Source organism: Trichoplusia ni, chromosome 11 (genome assembly GCF_003590095.1).
Source record: "Trichoplusia ni isolate ovarian cell line Hi5 chromosome 11, tn1, whole genome shotgun sequence".
Classification (NCBI taxonomy): Eukaryota; Metazoa; Arthropoda; class Insecta; order Lepidoptera; family Noctuidae; genus Trichoplusia; species Trichoplusia ni.
This window is the reverse complement of record NC_039488.1, coordinates 1267401-1280201: the sequence shown is the minus strand read 5'-3', so window position 1 is coordinate 1280201 and position 12801 is coordinate 1267401. Positions and strand designations below refer to the sequence as shown.

At 34.5% G+C, this 12801-nt stretch overlaps 2 protein-coding genes across 3 annotated transcripts in view; one reads left to right on the top strand and one right to left on the bottom strand.

Moving 5' to 3' along the window:
- The window catches only part of LOC113498637 (RNA helicase aquarius-like), a 35246-nt gene extending 34689 nt beyond the window's left edge, over positions 1 to 557 (bottom strand). The window contains exons 1-2 of the mRNA XM_026878725.1: positions 416 to 557; positions 157 to 260 (exon numbers count right to left, since the gene is read on the bottom strand). Of these exons, the coding sequence (XP_026734526.1) occupies positions 157 to 260; positions 416 to 553 (242 nt within the window). The 5' untranslated portion in view covers positions 554 to 557. The remainder of the gene's footprint in view (positions 1 to 156; positions 261 to 415) is intronic.
- Positions 558 to 2773: 2216 nt separating this feature from the next.
- Positions 2774 to 12801, top strand: part of LOC113498531 (G-protein coupled receptor Mth2-like) — a 32836-nt gene continuing 22808 nt past the window's right edge. The window contains exons 1-8 of one of the 2 annotated variants that reach the window (XM_026878562.1): positions 2774 to 3007; positions 3433 to 3766; positions 6321 to 6506; positions 7065 to 7180; positions 7530 to 7608; positions 7899 to 8059; positions 8638 to 8776; positions 9304 to 9393. In XM_026878562.1, coding sequence (XP_026734363.1) covers positions 3510 to 3766; positions 6321 to 6506; positions 7065 to 7180; positions 7530 to 7608; positions 7899 to 8059; positions 8638 to 8776; positions 9304 to 9393 — 1028 coding nt within the window. In that variant the 5' untranslated portion in view covers positions 2774 to 3007; positions 3433 to 3509. Of the gene's footprint in view, positions 3015 to 3432; positions 3767 to 6320; positions 6507 to 7064; positions 7181 to 7529; positions 7609 to 7898; positions 8060 to 8637; positions 8777 to 9303; positions 9394 to 12801 lie in introns of both variants that reach the window. The other variant, XM_026878561.1, reaches the window with a different exon arrangement.

Sequence of the window (12801 nt, the reverse complement as noted above, 5' to 3'; positions counted from 1 at the left end):
GCACATAATCCACCTTTAATTTAAATTAATCTAAATTGTAATCGCTCAATGCGATTGGGAGCTATGACGCCACGGACAGATACGTCGAAACAGTCTTTCTGCGTGGGGGTTACATTTGTGAAGGCCTTTATAAGTAGGTACACAAGTTAGACTTACCTTAGATTTCCAAAATGTTTTTGTAACGACTCCCTCGTATCGACACTAGCAACATTTGCTAATGCAAACAAACGTAGATCGGGAAATTTTGAAAAAGCGGCCTTCTAAAAAAAAAATAACACGTTTTTTTTAATAAAAAAATATGAATCAAGCAGGGTGAAACTTAACATAGAATACTGATAGAAGTCTATTAACGTTCAAATGTAGACATGGATGAGAAATATAAATATATGAATGATTATGAAGACCTGAAGCTTACCTGTAAAGACGTTATCCTAGAATAATGAGATAGAGTCATATCCCGGTCGGTCATAGGGTCACCTGTCTCGTCACTTATTTCAAATCTCGCATAAAACTTCAACATGTTCAAAAGCTGCAACAAATAAAAAAAATACATATATTTTAACATTATTGACATATAATGATAACATTGCATTGTTTCCTAATACTTTATGAGGTCTGTAAAAGCCTTTCATAAAAATATTCTAATCTAATAATATTTACTTATTACTAGGATATAAAAAAAATTACAGGCATAAACTACTATTAACTAAACCCTCACTTAATCGTAACATTGTGCTGGGTATATATATAAAAGCAGGTCACTAACTAGGCCAGGTTTTCATTATTTTGGCAGCGCGCGAGGTAGATGGACATCTACTCGCTACACGTGAACCATTTTATGTAAACTAATAGTTCTCATAGAAATTTGATAACAATAAAGTGCAGTACGAATTATTGTCGATTATTTTTGTGAATAGGCTAGTTGCCACTATTTTTATTATTTGATAGAACGGTTCAATACGATTACATTACATCATAAAAAAATATTAGTTTTTTTTTGAAGGTCCTATCCTAATATATTTTGAATTTTAAAATATATTTTCGCTATGCTGCCAAAAACGCCGTCCGCCATGGTGGTCTATTAATTATCTGTGCCGTGACGTGACTATTCTTGTAAACAATACGCGTGACTATCATAACCTTTTTATCAGAATTCAAAAACATGGTTTCGAAAGGATTACCATAATAAATATAGTACCTAATTACCACTATTGTGTTTATTGTATCGTGCGGGAATACATCAATAAAGAACCCAGAAAAGTTATGATTTGAAGTACCCACTGATGAGAATATGCGAAACACCTGGTTAAACGAGATCCCGTAACTCTGTCCAGTGGAACTGCAGTATATTTCTGTGTATTTTTACGTGAAATAAATAATTTTCAAGGCGTATAAATGAATGACCACGAAAAACCTGAAACTAGCGTTTGACATTATGTTGTTTACGATATTGGTGACGTAGAAACATGGCAGACGGTGTTTACAATCCGGAGAAAAAAAGTAAACATTTCAGTTAAATTTTTACAGCAATCTTTTATTAATATTTATTGAAGTTTATATATTTCGGACCCTTGCACGGAATAATATTTGAATTAAAAGTTATTTTTATAAATGGTGACATGAGGCAACTAGCCTATTGTTGATTTAATTTTATTGTGATAGCAATTAGTTACACTCGCGCGCGATTCTTGCTGTGAATTGACGCCGCGATTCCTGCCGGTACCTGCAACGAACGGGGAACGGTGCGAAGCGTGCGCGAGTGTAGAGCGCGCTTTAGGTTAAGTGTCGTGTGTTTTTTTTAATAAATTACCACTTATGATCCTAAAACCTCGTCCATTGTATAGAGCGGTTAGTAAACAAAGGGACTGCTCCATAGCAAAAAATTTTGGACATTTTCAGTTTTTTTCCTGTAGACATTTTTAGAAGATAATTTAGATGTTTCTTCTCAGGGTAGCCAGTAAGGAAATGCCGACTGAAACTTGCGTAAAGAAAATTACATGAAAAAGATATAATGTCTCTTCTATTTTCAGTATAAATTATTTCACATAATTTTAACAGACAATTTATTTTATCGGTAGAATTACAAAATTATACTCGTAGATTATGCATTGTTATATGAAATACACTTAAAAGATAACCTAGTTTTGCCACAAAATGTCTAATTTATAAATTCTTTAATAAAGGTTAACATAGTAAGTTTTGATTTATTTAATTTTGCGAAGTTAACGATCTCGTGTACCTTCTACTCTGTGTATTCTGTGGCGCCCACTCTTTATACAGTTATAGTTTACTATCAGGGCCCTGATTCTGCTATTTTACAATGGCCGATGAATGAATGGCAATTGGATTAAATTTGAAATTATTCCTATTCAAATAAATAATAAATAAATAAATGCGGACAACATCACATATATTGTTCTGAACCCAAAGTAAGTTGCTAAAGCTTGTGCTTTGTGCTTGTGTTATGGAATTCAGATACAACGACGGTACGAAAAACACCCAGACCCGAGACAATGTAGAAATATGAATTTTTACATTGACCCGACCGGGGATCGAACTCGTGACCTCAGAGCTAACGACTCCTTGAAACCGGTGCGTACGCCACTCGACCACGGAGGTCGTCAACTCACTTAAGTATTTTGCCAATACAATAATTGTAAGTTAATTGTATTGACCTTGAGTATACCGAAACGCACTGAATTTTGAATTATTGTTTAGAAAAATGCTTAAGAGAATACGAAAATTGACATTTTAGCCAAATTTCATTCATTCATCGGTCTTTGTAAATAGCGGAGTTGGGGCCCTGTGCGACAGTATATTAGAATGTACTCTGTGGCAGTGCCTCAACTGGTTTCACGAGGAACGGTTGTGCGCGTGCTGCGCGTTGAGCACGCGTTTGATAGTTTAATCCATGGACGTGCTAGTGCCATCGTAATTAAAAGGATGATGATCGATCGCTATAAAGTTCGCCAAGGAGTTTTCAGTGAAGTGAATATTAGAAAACGAAGTATTCTGTCAGTCCCTATCTTGTCCCTAGCTTGAATCTTCAAAACTGCAAAACAGATTCTGATACGGTTTTCTTCATTTGTAGAGTGATCTAAGAGGATGATTTTTATGTATATAATAAATAACATAGTAGAAAGACACTGATAATTCAAGAGGTTTCTAATTAATAACAATTTTAGATATCTCACAACATAAATCAAAATAATCTACTACAATATTGTTCACCTTAAAATAGTCTATAAAAAAGTCAGCTACAGCCAGTGTTTATCTTTTATGGCTCGCTCACTATAGTCATTTAATGGTAGTAAATGCTGTTATAAATTATGTGTTGTATTATTAATTTTATAATAATAATAAATTAATTACTTGAGTAAAATGTGCCAAAACGGCAACTCACTGAAATTATACGTTGACAACTCCTTGCAGCGATAGCTAACATCTGCGTGAGTGCAGTCGCGGCAAAAACTTGTGTTTAACATTGAGTGTTTGTGCAACGAACAAAAATGGGTTTAATGAAATGGATAGTTGTGTTACCGATACATTTAGTGCACGTATTTGCTGCCAATCCCTGCTGTCCTGAAGGACAAGCGCTGTTGGTGAAAAGGGATGGATGTTGGAATCCAAAAACCAACGTGACTTCGCCTGCTACATTGACTTGTAAGGTTGCTATTAAGTTCGTAAAGAACTTTTACATCAATGAAGCTCAACAATTGAAGCTGAGCTTAGGCGGAGAAACTGACGAGACAATTGAACCCGACGCGTAAGTTGTGAAAGAAGCCTTATTTAACCTCATTATTTAAATAAATATTCGTATTGTTTCTTCATTTATATTTATCAAAGACAGACCACGCTCCGTGCAGTGCGCTGTCAAGCATCCACATCTACACTGAAATATCTTTAAGAGGTAGCTCTATGCCCTCAGACGCAAGCTGTAGACAATTTAACAATACAACTCAAGTAACTTAGCTAAGCTGGAATAGGGTTCAAAATACCTACAACTTCATTTTCAACGTCAAATTTTCTAGCGAGAAACTGTTGTATTTCTTGCTCTTTGAACTATAAGCAACCAATCTGGCTGATGTAATTGATTTATTCAACTGTACTCTGAGTGAGTTCACAAGGGCCACTTACTGTGTAGTAGGTATGTAAGGAAATATAGTAAAGGTGATATATTTTTAGTTACTATGTCGAATTAGGTTAAGATATCTGTAATGGCAAAGTAAATGTGTGATAAATAAATAAATAAAAAATCGAAAGTTTATACGTCTTGCATTAATTAATATCTTATGTCAGTAAATAGCCACCCTTAAACCAAACGTGGAATATCCATAACACTAAAAGCGAGACTTGGCGCGATCTCTCGTCTCGCAAGTGATCGTTTATAAAGAAAATAATAAATCTCTGTGATTCTAGGGATAGTTTAACTTTATACATATAGAGTAATAAGTGTATCAGAGCGGTTACTATATTAGTGATTAGTCCTATTTTTGGCATAATAGATATTAATCTCATTTTCCTTGTAAATGTATACACACATGGCACTGTGACAAGCCAAGTCCAAATAAATAACCGCCCTCTCTATGTTGGTATTTATGATAATAGGAAAACCAAACCTATATCAATGTGACTAGACTGCAACTAGATAAAAAACACACACACGAGGTTAAACAATAAACATTCCTGTATGATTTATTATAGGCTTGCAAAAAGTTACATATTTTATTGCATATACAAGTTAACATGAATTAAGTTCTATATCTAGAGTAATTTATTGTGAACTTGACTCTTTTACATAAATTATTTCATGTGATAATAAAAGTAATTATAATAAAAAAAAATATTATTAAAACATGATGCCAGACGTCATCGCCCCTAGCTAAATGGTAAGCAATTTAACAGGTGTTTAGTTACGCCTAAACTATTAAATTGTATGAAATATTGCTGAATAAATAATTTTGGTACGTGGTATAGTTTCAATAACCGAAATAAAACCGAGTTTCATAATCATAATAATATAATATTCTCATAAAACCACTGGCCTCAAAAAGTGCAATCTAAAAACATAAAATGCAACGATTGCAACGAATCGTACACCCATGCACACATTGCATAGTTCAAAACTATATATTCATTAATTTAACGACGTTGCAATCAACTCAGTAATGTGCTGTTTAATACTAGACATTAAAAAATAGAGATTGCTGACATAAAGGAACCAGGTCGGAAAATCATAAATTTATTTATTTAATTATCACACAAATCTACCATTACAGGTTACTTAACCTAATGCGTTAGCTAGGAGTAAACAAAGGTCTAAGTATTTATGTGAACTAGGGTTTCAAAGATTGAATTATTATGCACATAGTTGCAGGTCTAAATTCCAGCAACTGTTTTAATATGTAATTTTCTGATAATTCTAATATGCATAAGCAATAAGTTAGCCTGATACACATGCCCATCATTGCTCCTCCTGGAATTGCTTGTTGCTTCATCCACTTTTCTCCTAGATATGAAATCCTTACTATTTACGATTCCCATGTTTCAAATTTCTGTCATTCCGCGATTTCTTGGAGTGCTCTGAATAAATTGTTTCCAAGACTTTCAAAATATTTGATTGATTTGTACCTTCTATAACTTTAAGTCCATTGAATTACATGCATTTTGTACTTTTATTTTTATTATTTATTTCATATTATTTTGGTTATCAGTTTGGTTTTGGTTATTGACATTGACACAAATGTAAATGTAAGTTAAATTTTCGTAAGTATCAATCAAAGTAGCCGACGTATATTATTGCAGTTAAATGCAGCCTAGGTACTGTATGTGACTAGAATTAACACGAAGTTGTATCAAAATAGTTTAGGGAGAGCTTAACTTCCAAAGTTATTTTAGTATTTATAATACTTGTAATATAAATATACTAAAACCACTTTACCCATGCAAAGACGGGGCAGGTTGCTATTTAGCTGTAAATTCCACTAATTGTCAAAGGCCTCTTACCATAGAGAGATGGATTACGAATTAAACAGAATAAAAATGCACTCATCAAAAATCTTGTTTTCCCGATTAATAAATTGTTTCTTATTGGAAAGCGTAATTTGTTACCTATTACGCTTTAAAACAGAATCTTCGAGGACAACCGAGATGCTTAAAAGCTTTAATGATATCTAATCTCCTCTGTATAGCATTGGCTTGATCCTCATTCGGTGTCACTTTTTACAAGACTACCCAAAAAAGGAACGTAATTTTCCCGCAGTTCGCTCGAGCATCCGTTTTCTAACCGCTTTTCTATCTATCACTACTTTTCTTTCCAGGTATTGCGCGGGCAACTTAACAACGATACGGGATGTGACTCTTAATAAGACGAAGCCCGCTGTCATAGTGTGCGCCGACGAAAATGAGGAAATAATTGACGACAGAATAATGGGTTATACCATGATAGTCTCAGTTGTATTCCTAGCAGCCACCGCAGTTATATACGGCTTTTTACCGGAATTAAGGTTAGTATTATTCGGCATACTACATTAGATTGGGAAAAATTAAAAGCTCCTCTGGCGTGGCATGAGCATTTAATGAGTGAGGATGAAAGGCTAAACTAGAAAGATAGTATGGATATGAAAGATAGCCGAGTGTTTCAGTTCAGCACGCCAAATCCACTGTTGACGTGTCGCTGTTTCGATCCCCGCGTAGGACAAGCATTTGTGTGAGCCACGAAAGTTTTATCTGAGTCTGGGTGTCTGTACATGTGACTTGTATGTTTGTGAAGCCCCCACAAAACAAGGATTAAATTCCTTAGCACAATATTAATTAACAAAAGGTAGTTGGAATAAGTAAACTAGACTATTATTGGAAACAGGGTATGGAGACGTCTGTACCTATAACTTTAACTCATCATTTTAAAGTCAAATTGGTTCTAGGAAAATCAAACGTAGAAGGCGTCATTAAATTGATACTTTACATAATAGAACAATCGGTAAGGCACTTCAAAACGGCAACCACGCCCAAAAAGTTTTATATATATCAGAACCTGTTCAACAATTACTTCTTAATCGTTTCAGGGATGTCCAAGGCAAGAGTATTATTAACTTCTGCACCAGTTTAGCCATCGGTCTCGGGATATTGGTCATTATGAAACTCATGGAGTACAGCGACATGGACCTATGCGCAGCTAGAGGTACCCTCAACAATAATTTATCTTCGAAGACTTCAATCTTTTGTTGTAAATTATACACTATTATTACTTATAAAAGACTAGCTGTTGCCCGGTTTTTTTATAAAAAAATCAACGATACATTTTTGAAAAATAATAATTTGTAAAAAAAATATTAATTAAAAATAAACAATAGAATTAATTATGTACATAGTATACTTGTCTTGTTTGAATGATATTTCCATTTTTTGCGTTCAACTGTCAAAGCTTAAGCTCTCATTTCTCTGATCTGCAAGATGATCATAAATACAATAGCAAAGAAGTTTGTTACACAGAATCTTTTTTATTTGTTTTTTTTTATTATTATTTTCAGGATTTTTAGGTTATTTCTTTACAATCGCAGCCTTTTTCTGGTCAAACGCAATATCAATACAGGTTCTTTTGAACACAAGGTTAGAGTCTGATATTATTTATTGTTACACAAAAATCACACTTATTTATATAAAATATTCTTTATGATAATGTTTAACTAATCCTTACTTTAAAATACATATTTATTTGTTTGTTATTTAAAGGTTTATCAAATTTGCATTCTGATAGAAACCCACAACAGATTAAAATAGTAAATAAAAGATGTAAAATAAGCTATTTATATTTAAATTGAATCTTCTAGTAACTTTAAATCAGTGTTTTTATCATTTACTCTCTGGTACTTATTTTAAACAGTTTATTCTTTTTTTAGACGGCCTGCTACTTTGGACTACAGTTGGCATGAATTCAAGTGGTATGCACTGTACGCGTGGGGAGCTCCCGCAGTCCTCACTATATGCATGGCGATCGTCAACTTCCACCCCGGTTCACACGCAAAGCCTGGCATCGGACTCAACCACTGCTGGTTCTTCAGTAAGATTATTATTACTAGAATGGAATGTCCCACTGCTGGGAAAAGGCCTCCGCACTCTTCTTTCACTTCTCTCTTATGAGCCTGGAAACGCCAGTGAAAATAAAAGGAATTCACAGCGTAAATATTACGTCGAAAACATCAAAGGCGTTTACCAGTGTACCTACCATGAAAGTATGCGTATCTTACATAAGTACGGTATTTTTTTCCATAAGAGAAATATTATCATTTGTCTGTACTGCGAGTGACCAGTTCGGTAAAAATTGATCCAGGTCATCCCGCCATCTCCGTCTGAGTCTGCCTCGCTGACGTCGGTTTTGTGTCAGGGACCATTCGGTGGTAATTCACCACTTCAAAGTAGCAACTTTATGAGTAACGTTCAAAAAGTTCGGTTGTTTGTTTTCAATAAGTTACATTCTTAAAATCAGAATCAATTTTATTTCAAGTAGGCTGTTTTCGAAGCTTCTAATGATGACTCTAGTGCATGCTTTACAATTGACACCTACTAAAAGATCACCTTAAAATGTCTTCCGTACTTGATGACTGATTAATTATTATTATTTTTTCTTACTTCTTTCAGATAAAAAGCAGCAGTGGTATTACATGTATAGCGTGTTGTCAATACTACTTGCAGCTAACATCTGTATATTCATATACACTTCCCTGTTAATATGGCGCCTGTCTTTCTCGTCAAGTCATATAAAAGCAGTTAAATATAAGTAAGTTTTCAGTGTTTTCAATGAAGTAAATATCAAGTCGACTGTCGTAGCTAAAATTCGGAACGCATGAATGTCTTTCGGAATTCATGTGATTATTACCTAGTGACTAATTATCACTTCCCGAAACCTCAGACTACTACTGTGGCAAAACGGTGGAAGAAACATTGTGGGGAAACCGGAAGAATTCTTGAAGGGGTTAAAAAATCTTGTCAAAAGCCTAAAGGCAGGTTAAGCTTTGATAACAGATTTTCATCAGCCATATGATAATTAAAAGTAGTCTGGGGCAGTGATAGCGAAAGACGAAAACTAGTCCAGCATCAGGCTGGACGCGGTGCGGCCTATAACGTCATTAGAAGACCATGGTCTAAGTATTTTTCAAAAGACGAAGTAAAAACTTATTACGTCTACCTCAAAGAACTATTGAAGTGGCTAAAGTCAACTTCGCTGTATCTCTGAAATTTCTACACTAGGGATCACGAAAAGGGATTGATATTTTTTATTTATAGTTGCCCAAATATTTTTTTCAGGTTTGTGATGACGGTGCGCCTGATAGTATTGATGGGACTGCCTTGGGTATTTGAGATGATCGGATCGTTAGCAGGGGAACATATTATATGGTGCGTATGCGCATATATTTTCTACTTAATTAAAATGTATGTAATCGATATTGAGTGGTCAAGGGCAATCGTAAATTTATTGGAAAATAATATTTATTTGGATAAAAATGACATGATTAATTCATTACAATTTTAGCATAGCTTCCTATTACAATATGAATAACATTATTTTTAATTAAATACTAAAATAAATGCACGATCATAAATGGTTCAAAGGTTGTTCACCAAAATAATTATTCGAAAATATGTGACTAAGGAACCAAAATGCAACCAGTTGTAAATAACTTGAAGTTTCGCGATAAGTTGTGAAGCTATGAGTAATACAAACGTCTGTTGTTACGTGAGTGTAACTAATTAGCAAGTTAGTTCTAACGGACATACAGAATAAAATTACACAAAACTACATTTGCATATTGTAAAGAACTACCAAGAAAAATCTAACTAGGTTTTAGTTAGTTTTTATAAAACGAAGCCCGCAGTTTGGAATTTAATCCTTGGGTCGCGGAGAGTTTGTGCATAGACATCCAGATTCAAAGCAAGGCAAATGGATGAGACAAATGCTGAGATCAGTGAACGAACCCGCGACACGACGCGCCCAGTATGTTTGGCGGCGTGACCTCAACCTCTCGGCTATCCGTACTATCAACTTTTTTTTGGTTTCTGTCTCCAAAGAGTAAAACAAGACTCTATTACTAAGACCTCGGTGTCTGCTCGTCTTTCACATATATGACGTATTTATTAAGCTGTTTTAAAACGAAGCCCTAAAAAAGTAAAGTTTGTTACAACACGATTTTCTCGTTTCGTGGTGAGAGCAGACCGGTTTTTTAAGTTCACGTCTTGTGGTTTTATTTATTCTTAAAAATATTGTTAACCTATGTCCTTTATTTATTTAAACATAGCATAGCGAAATTAAAATCGTAATAAGTACATGTAATTGCATTTTTTTGTATTTTACACCAATAATGGTGACTACGATCAACCACGATTGCCATGTGTGTTTTTCTGAGATGCAGTATTTTTTTTTAAATTATCTGCTTGCTTGTATACTGTATTTGAAGATAGTTTACCTACATAATGATAGTCACAAGGAAAAGGCGTCACACGTCACCGGCGGCGGCGTCAGCTACACCGCATAACTTACATAAACTTTAAATGTTTACTGAACCTCGTACCTATCTGAAAACACACTTTCTTATCTACATTCAACAGCTGGAAAAACATATTTTATTTAAAACTGCAATACTTTGAGTGACATAACTTTGATAAGGAAATTTCTGCATCGTTAGTCATATGACAAGGTTGAGAATTAAATTATAAGCTAGTAGCTTAGCTGTTTCCTGTGAACACTTTTATACGGGACTCGCAAAAATAACAGAGAAAAGAGGAATGTAATACCAAGAGATGATTTTGAAGGCGTCTTATTAAGGAATCTCTACGAACGAATGCGCAACGCCATCTATCGAACAGTGGACGAACTAAGTTTAATTAATATTTAGTACAATTCAATTTTGAACTAAATCATTACACTAAACATGGCTAAAGCAAAGATAGAAACTAACTACGTTAGTTACATTAACCGAGGTCACCCCACGCGTGGTTCAGCCCAACTTTATTAACAATTAAGCAATCTTATTTAAGAACGAGTTTTGTATATCTCCTACATCTCCAGACCTTTTTATGGTTATTTTTTTTTATATATTTAAACCTTATGACTATGTAACAAAATAAAGTATCGATAAAAATATCGATCAAAAGCACAACACTAACCCTAAATTTAAAATGAATTTACAAGCACATTATTCTACAATTTTAATACATAATTCTAATTGCCATAACTAAAATTGAGATATGAGTTATTGACTCAATTCCTTTAACTCGAAAATCAACCTTGAACCAACTACACAAGATCCAAATTTGATTGAGGATAAAGCTCGTAAATTATATTCTCTTTGTATAAAAGATAATTTTATTACTTTAATGACAGGTCGTCAAATTCTCGAGTGATTTAAGACAAGGGTTTTTTGTTCAAAAGTGTCCGAAGGTGATTGCTACACGTGCGGTTTGATTCTCGTACTGTGTGTATCAAAGGTTATTAAAGCAAAATTAACATAGCAACAAATAAAAATACAAGTATTCTTTATTGTAGTATAAATTGTACACAGCTATGACCCGCCTAAAAGGCGGGACAATGAATAAGATGAACGTAATACAGAAAGCACTATGAAATATACATGTTATAGGAATATTAAAAGATATAATATTATTTAGAAATAAGGGGTTGTTAGATAATTGTGAAGGCAACAATTAAAACAACATAAGAACAAAACCGAGCTTCAATGATTGTCACTTAATAATGTAGGTAGGTGTACAAATCACAATCACTTTCTCAGTGAAGAACGGGAAGACCACATCACTGCATTCGTAGATAAAGAATATAATTAATGTGCGCCAAAGAAAATACGAGCGTCGTCTGACACCAATAATAGAGACTCATTAGTACGTCGCCAACAGACGTGAATGGAGGACAGACTCAGATACGGGATAATAATACGTCTTTGAGAAGAGAGTTACTTGTCAAGAAAAAGAAAATAAGTTATGTAAAAGTTCTCTGTGCTTGAGTCAATTTAGGAAAGTTATTTTGCGAAAGATTTCTCCTTAATCAAACCCACTGTAAAAAAACGTTATTTCCGAAACAAAAATGTTTTTTTCGAAACAGTTAATGTCCCATTACCCTACAAATAATTTTGCTCGTTGAAAAATCATTTCAGAGCTAAAATAAGGTACCATTACCCTAAGCCCACTATAATATTCTGCATTACTATCGCATTTTAATCATCGGCTTCTGTCACAGTTTTATCACTGCACCGTTTCGCAATCTTACTAGAATGTAGTATTAACAAATTTAAGGTGCGTGATCAACAAGCGATAATAGTATTGTCATGCAAATTATTTAATTGCAGATAACAGCTTACGTAGTCCGATTTGACTTGTCTACGTATGATAAGATTGTACTTGTTTACGTAACGCTATTCTAGCGTAATCATTAGTCGTTAAAAGTTCACAGAACAATTAAAAATGGCCACGCTATTTGCTATTATATCATCGATCGAGCTACAGCGCGTAGTTTTCTTGAGTTTCGTGTCGGATGCGCGTACGCACGTTCCGAGAAGCCGCCATGTTGAGTCGTTGTATTTCCGGCGCCTCCCCTGCCCCTCTCCGGCTGGCGTAGATAACGTGTTATCATCCGCTCATTGTTCCTCCGTGCTGATGAGGTACTTGACCAATCGCGCAGTGGCTCGGGGCGTTGACTTGATTGATATTTTTAGCGTGCCAAGTAAATATTTTGAAGGGCCACGATTAATTGGCACCGAGTTGAGCGAGCTCAAGACGAAATGTCCACTCTTGGCA